Here is a 25,919-nt window from a genome sequence, read left to right as displayed (position 1 = left end):
TCTGATGCCCTCTTCTGGTGTGTCTGAAGACAGCTACAGTGTACTTATAATAAACAAACAAACAAACAAACAAACTGTCATTGAAGAAATGAAGAGGCATGCTGTACACCAGGAGAAAAGGACTTTACATCTTTTTGATGAATAACTTGCCTTTAGAGTGTTTACTTAGGTTACAAATGTATATGAAAAGCTAAACAAGCAAAAGATTTAAACAAACAAACAAACAATACAGGAATGGCCAGTTATCCGTGAAAAGATGCCTTACGTCATAAACTAGAGAGATGAAAACTGAAGCCGTTCTTTCAGCTCGGTCTACAGGTCCAGCGCATTGAAGGCGAGCACAGTGGCGGTCAGTGCGGAGAATGGGAGGCAGCTGTGACACTCAGCCTTTGATAGTGGACTCCAGGTAAAATGGCCCAGATGCTTTGGAAAGCCATGTCCTTCTGTGCTATGACAAGTGCCTTTACTTATGTGGGGCAAAAGGTTCTTCTTTTGTTTAGGCTGGGCCTCTAGCTGACAGCCAGTGAATTGCAGCTGACGGGAACAGGGAAGACATTTCGCCATGCCACACTGGCTGTGCGAGGATGCTAGGTTGGCCAACGTGGAGCCAGGACCATGTAACCATGGGTAGGGCTTGAATTGTCTTGCTCTGACACAAAGGTACAAAGCCAGCAACTCTGACCTGTGACCTAGATGTCATGGCTAGCTCTATTCTGGCTGTGTACCTCTATTTTTACTCTATAGTGCCATCTGCATATTTCAAAACACAGCACTCTACATGGCTGTAAGTGAAACATTAGCAAGAAAAAAAAAAGCAAAAACCCAATGTAATTCCGGGGATAGATTATGGGATGTGGTCATTAAGAACACGTTAGCGGCAACAGATACAGTCCAAGATTTATACGAGATGCTAATTAAGGACAACGCTTGCTCGATGCAAGGATTAAGACCACTGGATTTTAAATGGACAACTGGGTACATACAAGATTATTTTGAACTGGGATTCACATGCATTTTAAAAACAGACAAATGCAGCTACATGTCAAACGGAATGCACACAGAGGTTGGGGGGACAACCTCTTCAAGTTTTCAAACACACATACGTAACCTCCACCCATCATTGTGAGTTCTGGGTGTAGGTTTCCTCCTGAGTCCTGAATTCCTCAGGCTTTCAGTGTGGGGCAGCCAATTAGATGGGAATTCTACAAGACTTGGCCTCATTTCCGGTGGGAACATTCATCGGTGGGCTCTCCACTTTTCAGATCTCAATTAAACTCACGCCACCAGAAAGGATCTTAGCTTCCTCGTTTTCCCGCTTGCCCCTTCTTACTCTGTAGACCTGAAGTTAAATGGGGAAAAGGCACGTACCTGTGTCGTAAATCACGATGAGTTTTCCACTGTGATTGCCCACAGTCTGCGGCTCAAAGTTCACCTCCAGTTGCATGGATTCCCCCACGTTAAGAATCCCGCCCGTTGGCTCTACTGAGTAAGGGCTGCAAAGCATACAGAGACGCTATCAGAGCATGTTTCTGACTACCAAGGAGGAGAGACACGAGTTCATACAGCTCACAGCTACCTTCCTGGTCTGGGACTGCAGTGTGATTTTTTTTCCCCCCTGCTGATGTGAAAGAAGTGTTTTTAATGTTAAAATAACAGTAATAGACCAGTGAGGGGAGAGACTAAACACGTTCCTGTTTGTATTCTTGTCTTTTGGATCTTTATTTTATTGGGGGGATGTTCCTGCTGGGAATAAGATGGTAGGGCCTTCCCTCAGGACTCTGGAATTGCAGTAATGGGTAGACGGAAATCAGTACACAAGTACCGTCCTTTGCAAAAGAATACTACCTCCAGGGGCTGAAAGTCAGGCGTAGTAAGAGCTCAGAGGAGAGAGCAGCGTTTTAAGAGTGGAAAACTGTGTGAGGGCCCCAAAAGCAGAGTAGAGGCACATTCATACTGGGAAAACTTAACAAGGTTCTACTTTAAAGAAATGGGAGGGTTGTAGGGACCTTAACATGTTTAAAAGTCTTTAACAGTTCCTAACAGTTGCTACCATCCATAGAAGAAGCCATGAGAAAGGGGTTGGGGGAGTAAGAAACCTGCATGGGAATCCTAGGAGAAGGCTGCCTGGTGAGCAAAAGGAGGCAGGCAGCCTAGGAAGCCGAGAGGCACAGTGAATCAAACAATGCTGTCTTGGTTAATCTCACTGTCAAGTTGACTGAGGCTTTAAATCCCTAGATTACTGGGGTGCACTTCTAGCGAAGTCTGTGAGGGCACTTCGGGGGAGGATTAAATAAGGGTGAAAGTCCTAAATGCAGGTGGTACCACCCCACGGGCTAGGTACCTGGGTGGCACAGAGGGAAGGAAAAGGCCACCAAAGAGTCCGTCATGCTGGGGAGTGTCTTGCTCCTCCCTACCGTCTCTGCCATGATGGACCTGAGGCCAAACTAGTAGCCCGAAGGCCTCCTAAGCCACACCGTAGAGGTCAGCTTCCTCGGCATGCACGGCGCAGGGAAGCGGGCTGCAGTAAGTGGAGGTGCATGTCTGCAACCTGAGACACAGGGGACATCTGAGCAGTGGGAGATGTTCTGCTTGGTGGTCCTGGAAGAGAACTGCAAGCTGGGCCCGATCATGAAGCCCCTCGAGCAGCTCATGGAGCTCTTGCTTCTAAACAGGAAACCCAGACCATTTCATTATTTTCACGGTCCACTGCACATCTTTAAATTGCTAGTTTTTCAAAGTAATGGGTTGGGCAGTGAGGCTGGCAGGCAGAGCTGTTTCTCGGGACTTACATCTACTGTAACAGCATTTAGAATCATCATCCCTTAAATCTGCCTGTAGATAATGAACCCAGGTCCAGAGGACGCAAGCTTTCAGTCACGGGGTACAGAACAGATACAAGGGTCATGTTAGGGCAAACCCCAGATTATTTACTAGGACCTCTGTGACCTCTGGTGAAAATACCTGTTCACATTTTCTTTCTTCCTCTCTCTCTCCTATTCGGGTACTCGTGATACCAACTCTCCAAGGGACCCTTGGCACCAGTGTTGGGTGCCCTGGAGTTGTTTGCTTCTAAACTAACCTCTGGTGATGGTTAAATGACCTTGAAATCTGCCTGGGCCATGATCTTGGACAAATCATTTAAAAGTCAGTTTTTTTTTTCATCTAGGAAATGGGTCAAGGCAGCGCCAGTCTCATAAGGTTACATCTGTACAGTGAAGGGGTCAATAGAGGTAAGTGTTTGGGATAGTAATGTCTGGTACATAGGGGTATTGTATGATGCAAGTTTTTACTGTTATTGTTACTTTATCTTCCCGCAGGGTATTCCAGGGATGCCAGAGAAGGAAACTAATGAAGCACCCAGCTTCTATTCCTGCCCTTTCTCCTTCATTCAGCTCTGGGGAGATCATAACTCAGAAACGTGCAACACGACTCACGAGTCTCCTGCTCAGACACCATCACTGGGCCTTGTGCTCTATCCGACAGTTCAAACCCTCAGCATTCAGGGTCACATGCCATCTGTTCCCACCCAGGTTCTGCATCCCGATTACCCACGTCCACACGTGTCTAGCCCCCTGTGTGCTTTGTCACACTCCCGGTCAGCTGGGGTAGGTTTGGTGGGGAGGCTTCTCTCTCTTTACCCACAGGGTCCTCTGAGCACGGCTCCTGCTCTGTCCAAGCAGACTGTGTCTCCTGCATACACAACCTGGGATTGCCAGGATCCTCTCAGAAAATGCACCGCCTTCCTCATCGGATGCTCCTTTTGCTATCACTGATCACAGCTTCGATTAAAAGTCACGGCTTGCAGAGAATGGTACATGCGTGGAGCACCTGACTGGGTCTGCACAGAGAATGGTGCTCCTTAAAATCCCAGTGTTCCCCTTTCCTCTGAAGGGTTCTTAGCTACTGAGAGAAGGAGCCGTGAAAGTGAATTCTGGTACAAGGCAAACTTCAAGAAGAAGCAGGAAGGACCCAGAGGAAGGACCTGGAGTGGGGAGGGGGCTCACACTCTGGTGGGGCTGTTCTATACACAATACACTTCTAAATCATTCAAAATACCTTGGGTAAGTAGTAACACATTTGACTTTTAAACATGATCAAAAGAGGTGCCCCCTAAGGGTGAGTAATTTGCCTAAAGTTGTCCAACTAAGGCAGAAATAGAAGTGGGAGCGAGATTTGCCTCCAGCCTATGTACTTTCTGCCCTCTGCAGGCCTCTTCTGCCTTTGGGAGTCCTGTGTGCACTCTGACTTTTGGGTCCCTGCTACCCGCACCACCCTCTAACCACAGGACCACGCGGAAGAGGTGGATAGAATTACAATAAAATCTTGTGGGGGTCAAACCCAGGGCTTACACATGCTAGACTGACACCCTACCACTGAGCTGCACCACGAGCCTACAGTCCAATCACAGAGGCCAACGGAACATTTACCATCTTTCATTAATTTTTTATAATGTCTTGGAATAGAAACGGAGTAAACATTCAGTAACCAAGGAGACCTCCCTTTGTGGAAGATGAGGAGTCTTCAACCCTGAGATCCTTTGCTCCCTTCTGGCTTAGGAAGACTCTGGCCCCAGAGGATGGGGCCCGGTTTCCTGGCTCTGCGAATAACATGGCAGTGATGTTTCCCATCACTGTCTCTCCATTTTCCTCTCAGATACACCGTGGTAGCCAGGGAACATTTTGAAATGAATTGGACTTTATCTTATCACGGAACCTCAGCTAATTGTCTCTAGAGAAGGTGACACCAGGGTCGGGTCTTTAGGATCTGCAGGAGTTCCAAATTCTATAAAGTGGTAATGGATGCTTTCCCTGCCTGCTAATTGTTGGTTTTAGATTACCCTAAACTTCTCCAGCAATGAGAAAAGTCACCTGGGATCACCTTCGTCTCCTGGAGCTCCCCAAGCTCTCCTGATAAATCAGATGCTAATTGGATAGAGTGTGCTAGTGCTGGTGCTTAATCACAGCCTGTAATTTGATTTTGCACTTCATTTTACTAGGGGCCTCCAGGCTGAGATCCTGCAAACTATCAAGTGTCAGGAAACCCACTCACAAAGAAGTGAAAAGTGGTGATCCTCCGGGGTCCAAGGCGGGCTTTGATTATTAAACTGTTTGGTTTTGATGTGACAGCCTCATTAATATCAAATTCTTAATTACGGAAGGAACTTGGTCTTCCGAAAGACTGTGAGTCTGGCCTTGGAATATTAGATGGCGAAGATCGTATCAGCACCCTTTTCTCCCCAGGGCAGAGCCATATTTCCCTTCTAACTTGAGCTTTTAGATCTTTGAGTTGCTTCTCTATCCTCTCCCATCCACTTCCCTATATTTAATCCCACTTTAATAGCCAAAGTTATTGTGTGACCTGCTAGAGTTCTAGGTCAAATTCATAATAAAGCTGAATGGTAATTGTTTATGTTCTCTGGATATTTTATAGCACAGTGCGGCTCCTTGTATTACTCGAGAAACCATTACACCCATTTTATAGTCTTTGGAACATGTATTTTTAGTTTAACTTATTGTGGAGGTTGACAATTGCAGCCTTGCCTGTGTGATCTATTGCTGGGTTGGCGTCCTATAAACATTTATTGAGCGCTCACTTATTCTAGACATTTGCTAGATGCCAAGCTAATGCAGACGGAACAGCCAGATACAACGCTTGCATCTGAGAAGCTCACAGATGCGTGAGGGAAGTTTCCTTCTTATAAACCTAATCATCTTAGAAATGAGTTAGATCACCGTTTGAGTGGGGACAAAACCAAGATTTGTTTCTAACAGAATTTTCCACGAGCTACTGTTTCTCATTGCATCTAGAACCTAAAAGTGTAGATGAGATGAGGCTTTGGATGTGAAAGTCCTCCACTGTCACCCCCTCTACCTCTGTTGTCTTTATGAAGAATCGCGTTGACCGGAGTACTTGGTCCGGGAGGCAGAACCACCTGAGTGATTTTCAGAAAAGACACCCACGGGGGATCTCTGCAGAGATTCCGATCCACAGATCTAACAAGTTACAAATCCAACCACATCCCTTCTCGCTGCAGTTGAGAGGAGTCTCGGTTGCAAACAGCAGAAGCTGAGTGTAGCTAATTCAGAAAAGAGATTGATGGAAGAGTGGCTGGAAGGATTTGGGGCAGTCCACTGCACTGGCAATGCGGCTGGAAACCACCCATTTCACAAGAATGTAAAGAGGAGAACAGTAGACTTTGCAAAGTGGGGATTTGAGATACGTGGCTGCATAAAAGATGGGCAAAATGAGAAACCCAGTTTAGCATATCCAGGGATGGCGAGTAGCAGCTAGACAACCCCATCCTTAGGCCGGAAGGAAGCAAAGGGAAGGAGAGATCAGTGTTATCAGACCCTCGGGGGTCAGGAGACATTGAAACCATGGCAGGCCAGTCTGATGGCAGGCCAGTCTGATGGCAGGCCAGTCTGATGGCGATGATGGCAGGCCAGATAGGGTTCAGTTAAAGATGGAGAGGAACGAGGAACACCCCAGTCCCCAGTCCTCTGGTCTCCTTCTGGTGACCCACGGTCAGACACAGTTGAATCCAACGATGCAGGAGGTTAGGAACACCATGGCTTGCTCGCACAGCCAAGAAAGCCACACAGGAGAACCACAAAAAGCTCTGAACCAGCCTACGTGTGCTAACACAGCCTCAGTGTTAACCTCCTGAGAGACTGGGATAGGTCAGTCCTTCCTCACACCTTCAGCTGTAAAGTGGGGGTGTCGGACCAGGATCTCTAATGTCTGTGACTCCCCATTGGTCCCTGAATTTACTCTTTGTTATTAACCCAGAATTGCTATGTTAAGAAAATATGGTGATTTGTTCAAGCTACGTGGTTGAATGAAAAGGCACGTTTGAGATCCGTTCCAGCAACCTTACACTGCTGACCGTGGGTTTGTGTTGTTTTATTTTGGTTTGGGTTTTGGTCTTTGGGCTTTGAATTTACAGATTTCTAAGATGTAAGAAACTGACCGGTGCCAAATGTAAGACTCAGCCAACATATCCAGGAAGATATTCTGCCTGTGTTAGTCTCTCCATATTGGATCACTTCTCTTATGTATACAAGCATCGATATACTGCTTTAATATTTTTATTTATATGTATGCCTGCAGTAGTTCAGATGCTCTGCGAGTGTGCGGGAACCCACAGAGGCCAGAGCAGGGGACAAATCCCTTCCCAATGGGGTATGAGGTAGATGCGAGCCTGTGGAAATAAACACTGATTCCTCGGGAGACGTGTTCCTTCTAGCAGGAAATGGATTCTGCAGAGAAAGTCCTTCTTTTAAAAATGCAATCACGAATCATAAGTCATAGAAAAACACTTGATCTCCTGCCTCAGCTTGATCTTCTGCCTTCTCTCTGGGTCATTGTCCTTGTTAAGACCCCACGGATGACCACCATTGCAGACTTACTTTAAATTGTGTGACTATGTGTGTTGAGGGAGGGATAGTATGTATTTAAGTACAGTGTCCACAGAGATCAGAAGAGGGCATCAGATGCCCTGGATCTGCAGTACAAGTGGAGGTGATCCACCCAAAGTGGGCGCTGGGAACCGAACCTGGGTCCTCTGCAAGAGCAGCCCTCTCTCCAACCCCTTACCCACCATTCGGATGCCCATAACAAATGGTTCTTTTTACTCTTTAAAGTATTTATTTTTATGCTTGTTTGTTATCACTAGTGTATACATGTGTGCATGCATGTTGTGGTATTCATGCGGAACCTGGAGGACAACTGTGTGGACTGGATTTTCTTCAACCACGTTCTCATATAGGTTTCAGGGATTGAAAGCAGATTACCAGGTTTGCTGAGAGCAAAGACAGTCTCACTTTATATTATTCTACAGGGTTCAGAACACTGTAGAAATGCAATAAAATGTCAAATTAAAACCCAACTCCATTACTTATTACCCTGGCGTCCTTGCTACAACCCCTCTCACATAAGCTCTCCCATCGTCAAAGGCCGTTAGTAGCAGGCAGTTCTCCTCACATGCATAACTCTGACCTCTGTTCTATTTCCCTAGAATTCTGGTGTTTATATTGGGCCCACCCAGTGAACTTATATTGATCTGCCGCACTTCTGTCTGTCCATCCATCTGTCTGTCTGTCTGTTTTGAGACAGGGTCTCTCTCCATAGCCCTGGCTGTCCTGGAACTCACCATTTGGACATGACAGGCATCAAACACACAGAGATTTGTCTTCCTGTACCTCCAGGATGGCCTGATCTGTTCCAGGTCAAATAGGCCAGCTATTTAGCAGTGTAATTGGCATCTATAAACTCAGTCCCTCCTCATCATGTGATGATCCAGAGTCACAGGTACTGAATACTGTTAGAGCATGGGCTTGTACCTTTAAGGCTGAATGAGGCCACGCCTCCCTGGAGCTCTCTCTCTGGGCTGGAGAGTTAAGAGCAGTCTGTTTGGTGATTTGACGGATACTTGGCTCTTACATGCTCCTTTGCAATAAATGCTATGCGGAACTAAATCACATAATGTGCAACTTCCTGCAACCCCCGAAAAATGTTCAAAGTCAGACCTTGCCTTTGCTTGGGGGGTTGGTAGAGGACTCTTTAGGAATACGGGTCTGAGACTCCTTAGGAAGGCTACCCGGGGATTTGGTCCAGGGATGAAGGCTGCTTTTTGAGGTGGCTCCTCTAGCTTTTCCCTACCATCCCCCCCCCACCTCTCTGATGAAAAAATTGAGGATCACAAGTCAAGGAATATGGATAACCCTGTAGAACATGAAGAGCTAAGGGGTCTGTTCTCCTCACAGGCCTCCAGAAAGGCTAAGGGTCTGCTGACACCTAAGGCAGTGAGGGACTATCAATTTATATTGCTTGAAGTTACTGAGTATTTGATAATCTGATGCATCATCAATAACAAACTAACCCAGCCAAAGATGTCCTGGTCAAAAAGCCTATGTCAAAAACTAACCCTTACAAATTCCCAAGGGTTATTCTCTGTATTAAAGAAGGTAAAATTTGGTTAAGAAACGGATAGTAAACCTGGAATGTTCTGGATGAAGAGGCAGCCTTATCAGCTGGAGCTGTAACAAGCAACAACCCCTCCCCCAACCCGGTGCTATTCAAGCAAATTACTTGTGCCAGCCAGAGTTAGCTGTAATCAATCAAAGACAGGAACGGCAGGAATGCGTACCTTCGAGTTTTGAGGTGGAACATGGAGTCTTTGTTGCCAATGTTGCGGACCAGCAGAACCTTCTGGGTGCTGTATTTCACAGGGCAAGTGGAAAAATTCAGCTCATCGGGAAAGTCCAGGATGGCTCGAGCCCCTCTAGCTTTGACGGGCACAATGAACTTCTCTCTTTCGGTGATACAGGTCAGCATGTGGGCGTAGTCCTGTCAGGGATCACCATAGAAGGAGAAATAGGGGTTATGGCAGGCATTGTGCAAACCAGTGCACTGCGTTTCTCTACAAACATCTCAGGACAGGCAGAGGAGTGCTTTTGCTGACATCCTCCTTGCTGAGAGGGAAGGGCAGGTCAAATGTCAAAACCTATCAGCCAGGATAGGAGCTAGGAGTTCAGGCGTCTCCAATGGTTGGGAGGTGAGCGGTGTGTGTGTGTGTGTGTGTGTGTGTGTGTGTGTGTGAAGAAAGTCAAGGCACAGTATTCTTTAGATGCAAAAATTGCTCCTCATGTCCTCCTTCCACAAGGGGTGTCCAAACTTCTGGCATTACAAGCTGCCCCCGTGATCTCAGACTACGTTGGAGTGCATACACAGTGTTGTGGAATATGGTGGTCTGTGTGAAACGGCAGCATATTCAGTGGATCACTGACGCCTGCTTGCAAGAGACCAGCACCATCAAGACAGGCTTGTTGACTGTTGATATGCTGTTGCCATAGAAGCAGGAGCTAGGGGGAGAAGCTGGACCTCAACTGAGATTCTGAGGGTCCCTCGAAGACATTAGGCCCTAACTGCATGTCTATGGCCTCAGAGGTCTCTCAGAAAGGAACTAGATTACCTAGGCTAGGTAGGGTTAACAGAAGGGGAAGCCACCATCCATGCCAGGCAAAGACTTTCCAGTACAGTTGTGTTGGGGTTACCTATGCTCTCGTGGGCAACCCATATTAAAAAACTCATTGGTTCCTTAGGTTATCTTTGGTGGAATTGACTTTTGATTGGTTGTTGCGATCGTATGTGGATGGGGTAAACCTTGTTTCTGTCTCCCCAGGAAAGGACCTCTCCCAACACATAGCCATTCTGGGATATGAGGACCACTGGCTATCGGCTGAACATGCCTGCATCTAAACCCTATTTATCCTTCCACCTCATGTGTTTGGATTGGTGGTGCTGACGAATGGTCTCTACACACATTCTTTGCAATTCTCTGCACTCTCCATCAGGAGTGAAGGGTACAGCTGCACCCCTTGTTTTGTATAAAGTAGCATGGACTGAGCTAGTTTTAAATGGAAGTTTCCAGAAGTTTTGGTATTTCTAGTCTTGGTTTTGAGACACTGCCACTCTTATGTGAGCAAGTCTGCTCTGGCCTGCTGCAGGATGAGAGTCTAGACATCCTTCCCACCCAGGGTCAAAACAAACTAGCCTCAGGCAGTGGATCCCAGACAACGTGAGAGAGCTCAGACTGCCTTCAAGAAATATTCTGGAGGCTTGGGAGATGGCTCAGCAGTTAAGGCATTGGCTGCTCTTCCAGTGGACCTGGGTTCAATTCCCAGCAACCACATAGCAGCTCACAACTGTCTGTAACTCCTGTTCTAGGGGGTCTGACTCTCTCATATACACATACATGCCAGCAAAACATTAGTGTACATAAAATAAATTTCAAAAAAGAAATATTCTGAGTGCAACACATCTTGCCACCCTCCTCCTAGCACTGCAGTTTTTCCTGGGCTAATGGGACCCTCCCTGTTTAAAGCCTGTTTCTATCTAAAGGACAGAGAGATCCAGATACAGTATAAGTCACTTCAGATAGTGCCTCTCCCAAAGTCAGCCAGACTGAGAGCTTCAGAACTGTCCGGGACTCCACAATGAGGCCTCTGCCCTTTCCTCAGCCACATCACCTTCATCTTGATGGTTCACTTCTGCAGCTACAAACCTGCATTCCCACTCAGAGCCTCCAAACACGATGTTTATTTGTTCACACCTGAGCTTCCCTCTGGCTACTCCGGGTGTTTTTCTTTGGCCTTGTCAGGATCTGTACAGCGGTCCATTCTCTCACAGAGACCTTACTGTCTGTGCCATCTAAGCTTAGCTCTCCCATCTCGCTGTCTCTAGGCCTTCAGGACTACCCCACAGCCTGGACTTAGCAAACATTTGATGAATATGTGTGGAATGAAGGACAGTCAGGAATACAGCATTGGAGAGCTCTGAATGAAAAACAACCAAGCAAACAAACAAAGTAGTGCTTGGAGAAAGGGGGCAGGAAAGGGCTCTACAAAGAGGAGGCAAGTCAGCCAAGACCAGAGTGAGAAATCTGGCTGCATGGCTCTCTGGGGAAGCATGACTTGGATCCTGTGGCCAGAGAGAAACAAGGCAGGAGGAGTTAGAAAACTAGAGGGGGTGGGGCAGGCCGGCCGGCCACAGGGCATTTTTTAGGCCAGTGGCCCGACCTGAGGATGACTGGAAATATTAACACTATGGACCGGTGATCCCCCACCCACCCAATCCAATTTATAGTTTTGGAAAACCACTGGCGACTATGTAGGTGGTAGACTGGGTAGGGACTTGAGTAGAGAAAGATGGGCCAGCTAGTGGGTCACCACAGTGGTGCCCAGCAAGAGACGATGCTGATCTGAGCTGTGAACTAAAGAGCTCACTTAGGCTAGCGTCTGGCGGGGAGGGAGGTCTCAATAAATATGGCCTGTCACGATTAATCTCACATATTAAATATGGTGACGGGCGAGAAGCACTCAGAGAAGTCAGTATGTGCTTAACTCGTGCTGTGGATGTGAAGATGGTGGCTGTACTAAACATGGCCCTAGGAGTAGGACAAGGTGAGCTCAGAGCACAGTGGGCGCTTTGAGGAAATATAACATCATCAAAAGCTCTAGTGGTTTGAGTGAGAAATGTCTCCCATAGTCTCGGGCATTTGAACACTTGGTCCCAAGTTGATGGTGTTGTTTGGGGATGCTTAGAAGGTGTGGCTTTACCGGAAGAAGTATGTCGCTGCCGGTTGGCTTTGAGATCTCCTGGCCTCACCCTGTTACCAGTTTGCTATCTCTCCCTGTTTCGCGATTGCTGTTTAAGATGTGACCTCTCGGCTTCCTGCTCCAGTGGCCATGACTGCCTGCCTCGATGCCTCTGAGCTGCCTGTGTCTGCCTAACGGTAACTGTGATGGACTCATCCCTCTGGGACAATGGTCTCAAATAAGCTGTCCCTTCTATAAATTGCCTTGATCGTGGCATTTTGTCACAGCAGAATAGTAAGTAAGACAAATGCTGCTGTGAAAAGGGGCTGCTTAGTCTTTGACAACCCGGGAAGCCTCCCGGAGGAGGCGACCTTTGGATGCAGAGCTGAAATGAAAAGGGAACGGACAGGGAGAGATCCAGGAACAGCGTGTTCCTGGCAAGGGAGACTGTGAACATAAAGTCTCTGGGTAGGCGTGTGCAATAAAAATTAATGAACAATCCTCTCAAGATGTATTAAAGTTAAGTTGCTGGGCTCTTGGCCTTCAATTGATTTTGCTTTTCAGATGGCAAAGCCAAGCTTGGGGATGATGACGCCCAGACATGAGGAAGTACAAATTGCCCCCGAAGTATCTGATCGTAGGAAAACCCTTAGAATTCAGTCCCAGGACTGTTTGGTGGGATGACAGAGGAGCCTTAAAGGGGCAGAGCACTGCTTTCATTTTCTCTCCATTAGGTACTCAAACCCTTTCCAGTTTGTTGGGAATTACAAACTAGAAAGAAGTCAGTCAGATGAGTACTGATTAAGTCATGGAGGGGTCCTGCGGAGTGGGGCTCTCAGGCCATCCTGGGCTGTTTTGTTTTCAGTTCCAGGCTCCTGCCTTACACCTTGCTCTGTAAGGGTTTAAGGCAGCTAGAGGTGGCTGAGGAAGCTGATTGACAGGGTAGCAGGAATGTTCTGGAATCTTCTCAAATTCCCAAATGGAGGTTAGGCATGATGTCACAATTAAGTGTTTGTTTGTTTGTTTTTCCTTAATTGATTCCCACACCCAGGAAAGAATATGATGACAATGTTTAAACAGTTCCTTTGCAGCACCCTCTAATCTCCAGGGTTAGGAATATGAGTATATTAGATTATGTAATATGTACATTATGTTGTTCAGTGCTTTACAGATTGGATCTGGACCTGATGACTTGGGGGCCACTGCTCGTGCTGATGGAATCCCTTTCCCTGTCCTGAGGTGCAAAGGAATCAGGTCGCCATTCAAGGGAGGACATTTGTTCCAAGCTCTTTCTCTTCTGCTATGACAGACTCAGTCATGAGTCGCTCTCCATCCTAAAAGGCTACCCTGTAACAGTACTGTCCAGACGGCCTTCTTCTTGAACAAACCCCTCTCCCCCATCTTCCACACACACTTCAATCCTTAAAAACAGCAGAAAAATATGAGCAGAGAAGATTTGACTCTGGGAGTGAAAAGAAGGAGTCTTTGATTTTTACATTAGTCCCTTGGTAGAAGGCAAGTACAGTCATAATTCTTTCTTTTGGAGACATGGTGGAGGGAAATGGTGTTTTCAACTCCAATAAATGTCTGTACGTCAAGGCCCAAGGCCAATGTGCTTAAAACCTCACATCCTTTCTCTCCCTTTCCTCCATTCCTACATGTGTTGCCGTAAATGGGAATTGAGAGAAACCAGATCTGACAGGGAATTAGGGAAGTCCGCCCTTGGAACCCTGGATAACCTGTATAATTCCTCAACCAGGAACAAGCCTCTGTTAGATCATAGTTTCTCAATCTCAGAATCACCCTCAGAAGGAATTCCTTGGTTTAGAAAATCCAGTGAGTTTAAAAGCGAGATTGGCCGGGTATCAGCATCCTGGGGACAGATACATTTCTCCATAGATTAAGAGAATGACTTCTGACCTTGGGTATGGAAAGAGAGATGGGATGTAGGAATTTGTTTTAACTGTTTGGTGTTTACTATAAAATGATAATGTGAATTTACTTATAATTCAGATGTATAATATCATCCACTAAGACAAGTGATTTTCTCTTCAGTTCAAAGATGCTTGACCCAGTACCCTTACACCACCTGCCGGTAACGCCGTGCCCTTGCCCCCTCGTCCGTATGCCCTCTGCCTTCACCGACCTCTCTCCTACACACTAGACACCAACCCCTCTGTCATTTCAGCACTTCCCCAAACCTCTAGATTTCCCTCTTTACAGAACAGGCGCACAGCAGCTTACAATCACATTTGAAAAGCCTCATATTACATATTTAGAAACTACACCTCTAACTTCCCCCCTCCCACTTTTTTCAGTGACTTTGTAGCCAAACTCCTTCCTAGTGGTAATTTGGATCCAGTGTTGCCACATCCTTGCTTTCCTTTCTCTCTGAAGCATCTTGGCCTCTAGGCGACATTTCATAAAAAGTCTTGGAGTCCAAGGTCACTAATACCTTTTCCAAATCCAGGAGACAATTCAACATTTAACTCCCGATTCCTAACCTTCCTGCTGGCTTTGCAAGCCTGCTTTCCCATCCTCATCCCAACGGGCAAACAGTGCCTTCATGTTTTCAGTTACTGACCAATCCATTCTTAAACTCACTTCCTGATCCAGATCCTGACAGCTCTAATAAACCCTCTTAACTCCCCCTTCAGTGTCACTACCCTAGTTCAGACGACCCTCATCGCCTGTCTGAACTACTGCAAACATCTAGCCTTGCCTTTGCCACAGTTCCAGTCTATTATAGACAGCAGGAAAACAAAGCACAAGGTTCTATGGGCCATTCTGACAGGAAGTCTAAGCAGTCTTACAAGACACAGCTTCTGATTCCTTTCTACCAGTCTGTCACACAGCTCTCTCCTCAGTGTCACCTCTGGGGGCCAGAAGGACAGCAGGAGACAGGAGAGAGAACCTCCTGCTACTTTAGCTGTCTCCAAGTAGAAACCTTGGAAGTCCTGCTGCCTTGACTCATTGGCCGGCTCTTAGACATACACTGCAGCAAAGTGGGCTGGGCCATAGAGTAGACAGCGGGGAATCCAGTTCACATGAGTGCTTCTTTGTTTAGCATTGGGAGAGGTGCAAATTTGCATGGTAATTGTTGAAAACAACATGGAAATTCTTCAAAAAATTTCAAAGTATCCAGGCATTGGTGGCATGTACCTTTAATCCCAGCACTTAAGAGGCACAGGAAGGCGGATCTCTGTGAGTTCAAGGCCAGCTGGATCTATAGAATTAGTTCTAGGACACTCAAGGCTACACAAAGAAATCCTGTATCAAAACCCTAGTTATAGACAGACAGACGACAGACAGAGCGAGCCACCATGCAACCCAAGAATTTTATGTCTGAGTCTTTATCCAAAAGAAATGAAGCGAGTGTGATAAGAGATGTACGTGCAGGTTGGGGATTTAGCTCAGTGGTAGAGCGCTCGCCTAGCAAGCACAAGGCCCTGGGTTCGGTCCCCAGCTCCTGGGGAAAAAAAAAAAAAGAGAGATGTATGTGCTCACAGCACTGAGCAGCCAGAACAGGGAATCAACACGAGAGTAGATCAATGGGTGAACAAATACAGAAAAGACAATGAATTCACACATATACATACATATGCGCATACATGTATATACACACTGTGGACTACTATGCAAGGAGGAAAAGTCTGTTATTCGTACAATATGGCTAACTCCAGAGGACATTACATTAAATGAAATAAAATAGGCACAGAAAACCAAATACATGATTTCATGTATAGAGAGAATCTAAACCAGTCAAACTCATAGAAGAAAAGAGTCTAGTAGTGGTTTTCAGAGGCTGGAGAGATGCTGGTCCAGTTTTGGCTCTGCACAGCCACTGTAGTTAACTATGTATGTACAGCAAGTTGCCATGGTTTCCATGTGTCCGTGTGTGTTCCTCATTAAAGGTTTATGTGTTAACCTTTAGTCTCCATTCTATGATTGTAGGAGGATTGAAATCCAACTCTGGGGCTTACAGATTGGGTCTTCGGGAAGCAACTAGTACCAGATAAGGTCTAGAGCCCCCATGGTTGGCTTTCTGTTGGATTTGTAAGAAGAGAGGAACCTGAACACACAGACTAGGAACTCTGCCTGTAAGAATGTCACGGCCAAATCGACTCCTCACTGTGGCACCAGAATGAGGATCAAAAATAAAGTTTTCTTCTGGAAAAACTTGCCTGCTCTGTGGTATTGTGTTACTGGTGAGAGATGGACACAGTGCTTAAAAATCACTCAGATTAATTTTTAAATGGTTTCCCTACAAAAAGAGATGGCTACACTGAAGTAATAGACATGTTATTAGTTACTGTCAGCTAATTATGTACGTGTGGTACGCATGTGTATGTATTAAAAGTTGTTAGTCATAGTGTGTGTATGTGATTGTGTATGAGTGTGTATATGTGTGTATACATATTAAAAGTTGTCAGGCATGAAAGGACAAGCCTTTCACCCCAGCACTGGGGAGGCAGAGGCAGAAGGATCCTTATGTGTTTGAGGTCAGTCTGTTTCACACAGTGAGACCTGGATGATGAGGGATGACTCTCACTGAATTACTATAGAAACAGATGCAGACAGCGTGCACCTCCTGAAGTGATGCAGCATGAATCTAATCAAGGCTCTGACCAACCCAAGAGTTTATAAACCACAGAGGACAGATGACCATTCTAAATAAGCCAATAGAGACCAATGGAGAAGCCTCACTGATTGAAACAAACTGGCTCGACAGGGGAAACCTGAATACTGACTGAGATGGTGGTTATAGGTCAAGGGACCAGGGTTATGTTTACATTTTCTGGTGATCTTATTAATATCTTGACAGGTCCTTATCTTCAGAGACAGATATTGAAGTATTTGTAGTTGAAATAATATGTCATAGGGATTTAAAATCCACTGTGGCAAGGAGTAGACAGATAAAGCCAGAGTGCCCATGCAGTGGTCATTTGAAATCTCTGTGATGTGAAACTCAGTTCTCTGAGTTATGCTCCCATAATCAAAAGGTCTTGCAGAGTTCGTTGCAGCTTCCTCTCACGTTTCTAGACTTCCCCAAACCTCCTCCTCTCAGCTCCTAGAACCTCTTCCCCTCTGGTTTTTCTAGCAGCTTCCTCTGCTGCTGCCCCATTAACCTTCTGGTGCTTTCCTGAACTCCTGGCCAGCATATTTCTGACACAGGGCTTTTATACTTTGTCCCTTTTCCCAGAAGGCTCTTCCCATAGGCATTTGCATGGCTGATGTTAACTTGGTACCCAGATATCACCTCAACTGAAGGAAAGGCATCCCCATCATTGTCTCTTCTCTATCGTGTCAGCATTGACACGGATTTATGCAGTAGCAGGTCCACTTACTGTGGGTCAGAAGCTTCGTGAAGGCCATTAGCCTCTGTGCTTTAGCTCAAACAATCCACTGAGTGAGTGAGAGAACATTATTTGTCCTTCATATGTTTGCTTGAATCCTTAACTATGACCAGAATCCCAGCGAGTCTTATCAGGCTAATGATCAAATGATACTCTATCAGTCCAGAAGGCTTAAAGGCAGACATATGGCTCATGGGAGGCACAAAAGCAAACGCAGACAGTGTCCTTCCCAGAACAGAGTCCTTGGACATTGTTCTTTTGGTTGAAACAATCAGAAAGGATGTTAATTTATAATATATTCAGAACAGAAATGGCTTCTTATATGCTTCTGCCTTTAGGATCTCTATAGGACACATTCAAATTGAAAGGAAAACTACGTTATATTTTCCTGGAGTTAACGGATGCTCTGTTTCAGTGTGTCTCGTACTGTGTTAGGCTGTGGCTTATAGAAAGGACCTAGACAAAACTAGGAAGAGCTAAATTTGAGCAAGAAAAACTAAACCCTGAAACAAAATTGCTCATCGGGAGAGTCAGCTACGATGAAAATGCCCATAACTCCAGGGCTAAGCTGGAGCATTAGTAGTTAAAGTGACCCTCAGTTAGACATTGGCTTCCAGGTTGGTCTCGTTGACCTGAGACCTGATCGCATACCCTACCCCCTCAGGAGATTTTATAGTATCTACTCTTTAATTCAAAGCTTTGGAAGTACAGTTTGTCATTATTATACATCTAGAGCACATAAAACATGATTTTCTCCTGTCCTTCTTGAGACACGTATTAAATTTCATAGGAAAGCCATTTTGATACCTATTGGATATTTTCCCTGGAAACATATTCAGAGAAGACAGAAAAGCATAACAAATGCCGATATAGCCATCACCTAGACTTGGCCATAATTAATGTGCCTTCGTGCTGGTTCCATCTAAACATGGTTATTAAATCCCCACCCTGCATCCCTTCCCCCCCATGCTGCTACAGTCTTACATAGCAGCACTGTAGAAACATGCTCTCCTGACTCAGTCAGTGTTCCATGTTTCCCTCTGACCGAGGCTTAATATTTTCCCAACTCAATTTAGCGATAAAGATTACAATCTAAGAGGCCAAGAAAACTAATGACAGGCTCCAGAATTCCTTGGTACTATTTGATGATAACACTGACTATTATACATCCATGGTGCATGGTACACGCACTGGTATTATTAGACTAATATTAAGTCTGGGGTGGGGGTAGGGAAAGTCACAGTGAACTGACTGCACCTGTTGTCTGAGCATTTGGCATTCTTAGCAAGTGTCATACCCAGGAAGCCAATCAATACATGACAGGGAAGCCTGGAAATTGTATTACCATCCTCAGTGTGCAAATATACACAGGTGCTGACAATTCGACTGCAAGGGGGCGAGCTTATTAAATGTGGCACGCTGCAATTTACATATCTCACGCTCCAGATGTGAGGGGCACAGAGTGAGGACGGAGAGTGAGCAGAGCAGCAGGGGACACAGAGACGGAATGGCGTGAACCCTCTGACTATCCATCTGGCTAGCTGAGGAAAGAGGGCTACCCAGCTGGCAAGACTGACTGTTTCCTAAAGCAAATCTGGCTTCGCTTCTCCGCTGCTGCCTTCTCGAGCTGCGTGGACAGTGCAGGCCTGAACCTAGCTGGTCACTCTGCACCGGCCCTGTCAGTTTCCCAACAGTGAGGATGAGTGGGACGCTGAATACTGGATCCTGCGGGCAGCAGCAAAGGAAACTGACTCCATCTTCAGAAAGAAGAAAGAACTCTGTAAACTGGAGAATCACCTACAGCCAATCCCAACACGAATCCCCACCCCTTTCTTCTTCCTTTACTGGAAGCTGATCTCAGAGCCTCCTGCTTGCTGGGCCAGTCCTCAATCAATGACCTGTTTCCTTGGGTCCTTTCTCTCTCTCTCTCTCTCTCTCTCTTTCTCTCTCTCTCTCTCTCTCTCTCTTTCTCTCTCTCTCCTCTCTCTCTCTCTCTCTCTCTCTCTCTCTCTCTCTCTCTCTCTTTCTTTCCTTCTTTTTGTTTTAGTCAAGAGACAGGGACCTGGTAAGATATCCAGGTTGGCCTTGAACTCACTCTATAGCCCAAGAAGACCTTGACCTTGAAGAGATTGGTCTGCTTCACCCTCTTAGGTAGTTAGGATTGTGAGCCTAGGCCACCAGGCCTGCTTATCAAATCCTAAATGAATTTAAAACTGGAGGACTGCATTTCTCCTAGGCGGCCATTACTCTCACCATGACTCCTTACACGTGTTTGTCAACCTCCATGGCATTAAAGCTCTATAACAACATTTAACTTGTTTTAAATCAGAGGCGAATGAAGTGTCAAGGGGGTAACCCATCATCTGGAGTAGGACAAACAAAGAGTACAAAATGAAGCCAAACACTTGGACCCTTGATGAGAATGTTACATAAAAATTATAGATAAAGCAAATGCCAAAGTACATAAAATATATTCTGACCATTACTTGGGGCATATACACGCACTACAGTGTTCAGCTTTGGTAATGGAAACTTAAACACAGAAGCCAACAGAATAGTGTGACGGACTCCGGCAAACCCTACACCACCAGACTCACCTGTAAGCGACGGCCCTTCATTCTGGCTCCGTCCAGCCCTCAGCCCACTCACCCCCTACCACTGTAGTTTCTAAGTAAGGTGTTCATGGGTGTTGGAAAGCACAAACATTAAATACACAGTTTTGACGATCAAAATCGTCATGTAGTACATACACCTAAGACCAGAGACTATTCTGTCTCCCTGATTACGCTGCACTGTATTCCATGTCCTCTGGAAACCCCGTGTGGAACTCTCGCAACCAGAGCTCCTGCAGGTGGTGCAGTACCACCTTCCCCCAGAAAACATTTTCTCCTGCTAAGGAAGAAGACAAAACTGGGAACTGAGTCCCCAAATCAGACGTGCTCTGCAGCTCAGGCCACACAGAGGCTTGCAACCTGCTATCCACAAAACAATGGGGGCCAGCATCTGACACCGCAGTCCCAGCCAGACCCAGGTTCTTTTGCTTCACAGCTAGAGAGCCTGAGGGCGGGGGAGGATCGATTCAACAATCCACAGCTAAAAGTCTCATATCAGGACTTGGCTTCTCACTTGTTTTACTGGTTACCAAGCACATCAGTAATTCCATAAACACAACCCAAGAGATAAACAGCAGTATGACCGGTGACATGTCCGGAAGCCAGCCACAGGAGACTGTGCCCCTCCCTGCCCTGCAGAAAAGGAGTCACGGCCACATTAGTGGTGGGACTGCTGGTAATGATAGTAACAGCATATAATAAGTATTAGTGGCAGAGAGGCCGTTCAGAGCTAACTTGTCTAGCTCCTCTATTGATTCCAGCTATAATGGCTCTCTCTCTCTCTCTTTGTCTATATATATATATATATATATATATATATATATATATATATATATATATATGCTGCTAACACGTATGCCTGCTGCGAGCATTATCCTTAGCCCACCTCTTTATTCTAGCGCTTTCTTTGTTGTTGAGAATCTCATACATGTATATAAGGAAATATGATCATATCTATCTCTTATTTCTCCATCCACGCCCTCACACTCTCTTCCAGTCAGCCCCTCCCAATTTTATATTCCCCTCTTTTTTGATAACTCATTAAGTCCATTTAGCGCCGCCCTTATGGACAAAGGTGGGGGGGCACCCCTGGAACACAGGAAGGCCATATCCTCAAAAGAGGATGATTGTTCCTCCCCCAGCAACTGCCGCTCAGAAAGAGATGGTACCTGAAAATCGTTCCCTCATCTCGCGCTACCTGTGCTGACAGCGGAGCCTGCTGTTCATGTCCAGGTAAGTGATGCTTTCTGTTCTACCTCCTTCTCATGGCGGTGAATCCCTTCCCTCCCCCCTCTCAGCCTCCGGTTGGGCTAACCAACAATCTTGCCCAGGGAAGGGAGCTTCCCTCTGACTCCTGCACCCTTGCTCCTTCCCTCCAAGGCAAAACTGAGCTTCCTGTGACTTAGACGAGCCTTCGGGTGGTACTGAGGGAAAATGGCCTTATCTTGGTGTGCAGGCTCTTCCTTGGTGTCTGTGTGCAGACAGGGTTCCGAGGCTCAGGCAGATCTCTGGTGTTAGAGCCTCCTTCCCTGCTGTGCTCGAGGAGGACTCTAAGGTTAAGTCAGTCTTTTACCGAGGACCTCAATCTCAGCCTAGAGCCCTGGCCATGTTTTCGCTATGGCTGAGGTTGAGTGTGATCAATATTTGAATTTAGGTCTCTTTTTCAGGTAGGTTGGGATTCTGGGAGGAGGGATATATGACCCACTAGTTTCCAAAACATCTAAAACCATAGTTTTTAATCCTTTATCTCAGATCACTGCTTCCAGATTACACCTTTTCTTTATTGGTGGCCCTTTGACGGGTTAGAGGCTAGCAGGGGTGCCCAGCAGGATCAGGCTTTCTCACACCTAGGGCCTTAGGGCTCACAGACACAACAGCACTTTGCTTATCACTAGTACGGCCCCCTCCCTTCTATCCCCCTCCTCCTTTCTCCTCTTAACACGACCATATCTAATAAGAGTGCTGTCTACAGCTCTCCTGTTACGTTTGTTCATGGCTTGACCTCCGGGATTCATAGGCAGGAGATAGATCTTTAGCATGATGGTATTGGGAGGTGGTATCCCTTTAAGAGGTGGAGCCTGGCAGGGTGGGTGGGGGAAGCCATTGCTGGTCCTTCTGCAAGTTGTAGTTTCCTTGATCACCATTCCATCTCTCCTTTGTAGATGATGCCGTCCACCAGGAGGTGACTCAGCTATGGGAGCAGTGGGGTTTGCTGGAGTTAGACCTGTGCTATTTGGAGTGTCAGCCTCGAAGACTGGGAGATAGATGCAACTCTTCTTTACCATGCTCACCCTCAGGCATTCCACCACACTAGCAAACCAGCAACAGAACCCCAGACTGATACAACTACGAGAGCCACCAAGATGACCCTCACACCACCACAGCCCGCTTCAAATACCACTGAAACTCCCATGGACACTGGCAGCCCTGTGGTGAGTGTTTGGAGTCGGACTACAAAGTGCTAGAGACACATAAACGGTCTCTTGCCAGTGTTGTGATTACCTTGTTCTCCTCTGGAGTGAAGAGGATTCGGAATACGGACGGCACTCCCGGGGCTACCTTGTGGCCGATGTCTTTGGGGCTGATGATTTTAAAGTAAGGTGAGCTTTCTTCAACAACTTTTACCATCCTTGGGATCTGCGGGAGAAACACAGGATGGCGATATCATGTATGAGGGAAAGGTAGAGGAGAAGCACAAACTTCAGAGTCGAGCGAGTGCAGTCAGGCCTCCGTCCAATCCTTGCTGGGTCTCTGGCCTTGATCAGGGTTTCAGTTGTTTCAAATGCAAAGGGAAATTGTATCTACCCTTATCCTAAGGGCTCAACAGTCAGTCTTTACGACACATTAACTCTGCGTTTACTAACGTTATTATTATTATTCACGTCTGTTAGTATTCCAAGTCTGTGTTCATTTTAGAGCTGGAATGACTTTCTTCAGAATGGACTGCTCAATGTGTGCATACGTGTGCCCCCTCCCCCCACTCCACCTCACCCCCACCCTAGCCCCGCACTGCACAGCAGAATTAAGCTGCCTGTCTCAACATTTGGAAAGTGTTTGGAGAAAAGACATCCCACGGTGCTCTCAGGACCATCTCTGGGACATGATGTGCCACTCCATCCTCACGATGGGTTTTTAGCTTTGAGGTAACACCCAGGCCAGAGGAAGAAAGTAAATCCATCAAGCACTGGGTTTGGGGAGACCTGACTCCACCCACCTTCTTCATAGGAACACCATCAAGAAATACGAACAAAAGGCAGACGGATAACCCTTAACTGATCTCAGGGCCAGCTTGAAACAGTTTTATGCTTTTAAGGTCTTGGCCTCTGCTCCCCTGGTCTTGCCCAGAGATATAGAACTCTATCCCAGATAGCATAAATAAGAAATACAATTAAGAGGCAAATGGGAGTGGTCAGGGGTGGAAGATCTATACACACACAGACACACACACACACACACACACACACATGCACACATGCACGCACACACACATCAGGGGAATGGTTTACTTGGGATTTTTCTGGGTTTTGAGACAAGATCTTCCTATGTAACTCAGAATAGCCTCAAGCACATGGTCCCCCTACTTCAGATTCATGAGTACTGGGACCTTACCTGCTAAAGAGTATTTGTTAATGACTCAAATAGTAGAAGAGAGTTAAGTACAACTAAGCCAACTAGTTAAAAGATGACCTGAAGTCACAAGTAAAACATGGAGAGAAAGGAACTCCTATGACCTTGAAAAGATTTATAAAGAAACAGAAAGGAATGAGAAGGCTCTTAGGAGCAGAGAGGGAGGCGTCAAGGAACACGCATTGGGCCAGGTGCAGTGGCACAGGCCTTGAATCACAGCACCCAGGAGGGGGTAGACAGATCTCAGGCTGGCTTGTCTGTATATGAGACTCTGGAGAGAGGAGTGGTGGTGGTGCACATTTCGGACAGGAAAAGAGCAGTATGTGTGTTGTGCGTCCTTTACTAAGAGCATCGCTGGGGCCGGAGAGAAGATGACTCAATGCTAAGAGCACACACTCAGTTCCACGCACCCACACTGAGTGGTTCATAACGGCCTGCAACCCCAGATCCAGGGTCATCCAGCACTTCTGCTTACCACGGGCATTTGTATGACCATGAAGGGAAGAGGAACAGAGAGCTTGTGTCAGCCTCTCCGCGCACAGCCTGGTGTAACTCAAGTGAGAGCAGACCTGCCTATCCTGGAGAAAGCTATCTGCTTGTAGATAATTGAACTTTCCCGGGCTGAGGAATTTCCATGGGGCCAATGTTTTGGTTGCGACTCACCCGATAGAAGGTGGGTTATCCATAAAAACTGTGCCCTTTGGGAGACGAAATGTATACATCCCCCTACCCATGACTTCCTCATATACACCAACTGATAACCACTTCTTGTTTAGAGTCACGTGGGATTACCAAATGCCCTTTAGGCTAGTCCCGCTTCATCCTTACTAGTCTAATAAAACCCAAAATGGTGTAAAATATCAGTAAGAGGGGAAAGGGGAATCCTACACAAGAAAACAAACCTGTTGGCAGCCCCATGTGGAAAGTCCTAATGTCTACATCATGTGACTCTTCTTGAGGTCTGGGGACATGACCCTGGTCACCTTCAGTTCTTTCTCATCTCTCCACCAGGCCCTGAGCTTCAGTCCTGAGCTTCTCTTGCTAATAACACTGCAGCCAGAGACAAACGCACAGACCCAGACTATAAATGTACCATTGTCTACAGAGTGGCTTTGCTGGCGTTAAATCACCCTATTGATCTCCGAAAGGCATCGCGGAGTCCCTTAATGAGCTACTGTGCTGGATACACCTCCAAGTCTTCCCGCTTGCTTTGGGCCTGCACAGACTCATCTTCTCATTTTTCTTGTAGCTCAGCTCCCTTTGTCCACATGCCTAGATTCCTGTCGTCTTCCCCTGAAGTTTAGGACTGTGGAGACGCACGCCCTTCAAACACCATGTTTATTTCTGCACTTAACTGTGCTTAAAGCTTCCTCATAGCCCTTCTTCTGTTATGGCCAGGTGTCAAGGAAATCCTCTGGCGATGGATTCTTTTCTTCGAAACAAACCTTAGTTTATCTTTAAAGAAAAAGACGTAAGACTGGGGAAGAAACCCTCAGTGGGAATTTCAAAGGAGCATGGTGTGGATACTGAGAGAAGCCTTTTGGACACAATGTCTGAAGGCTATTTCACGTAATAGGGAGAAGACAACAAGAGGAGAGAGCTACAGAAGAGGCTTCTAGAAATAGTTTGAGGAATGCGAGTATAAATGCTCACATTTGCTAGTCCTCTGAGAGGATAATTCCTTGAGCTGGGTTAGTGGGGTCTACATTCTGAGTATGTCTGCACTAGTCCTAGGCATTTAGCCCCAATGCAATCCTGGCCCAGACACAAGCACTCCCTGTCATTCATCAAACCCATACTTTTTGCATGCGAGGTTGAGGCGTGGGGCTGAAGGGATGGCTTAGCAGTTAAGAGCACTGGCTGCTCTTCCAGAGGGCCTGACTTAGATTTTTAAGCACCCACATTGTGGCGCGCAACCATCTGTAACTCCAGTTCCGGAGATCTGATGCCCTCTACAGGCCTCTGTTGGCAGTGCACTTTACATAGTGCAGGCCAAATGCTCACATACATAAATAAATAAATATTTTTTTAAAGAGGAATTTTGAGCACACGTTGGGAGTTTGCCATCTGTTGGACACTGCACTGGACGGTACAGGTAGCAACAATCAGACCTAGCTTTGTATTAGTGAAACTTGAAGTCAATGAGCACGTTTGCATAATATTTTCCTATGTCCGTCAAATTAAAGAGTGTACCCAAGACCCTGCAGAATCCAGCTTACCAACTT

General features: G+C 46.3%; 1 protein-coding gene across 1 annotated transcript in view; it reads right to left on the bottom strand.

The window, feature by feature from the left end:
• Hydin (HYDIN axonemal central pair apparatus protein) overlaps positions 1-25,919 on the bottom strand; it is a 351,132-nt gene that overhangs the window by 284,102 nt on the left and 41,111 nt on the right. The window contains exons 5-7 of the mRNA XM_032887538.1: positions 22,570-22,704; positions 9,149-9,348; positions 1,369-1,493 (exon numbers count right to left, since the gene is read on the bottom strand). Of these exons, the coding sequence (XP_032743429.1) occupies positions 1,369-1,493; positions 9,149-9,348; positions 22,570-22,704 (460 nt within the window). The remainder of the gene's footprint in view (positions 1-1,368; positions 1,494-9,148; positions 9,349-22,569; positions 22,705-25,919) is intronic.

This window comes from Rattus rattus, chromosome 17, assembly GCF_011064425.1.
Source record: "Rattus rattus isolate New Zealand chromosome 17, Rrattus_CSIRO_v1, whole genome shotgun sequence".
In the NCBI taxonomy this organism is placed as follows: domain Eukaryota; kingdom Metazoa; phylum Chordata; class Mammalia; order Rodentia; family Muridae; genus Rattus; species Rattus rattus.
Note: the sequence above shows the minus strand (reverse complement) of the source record. Positions and strands in the feature narration are given on the sequence as shown.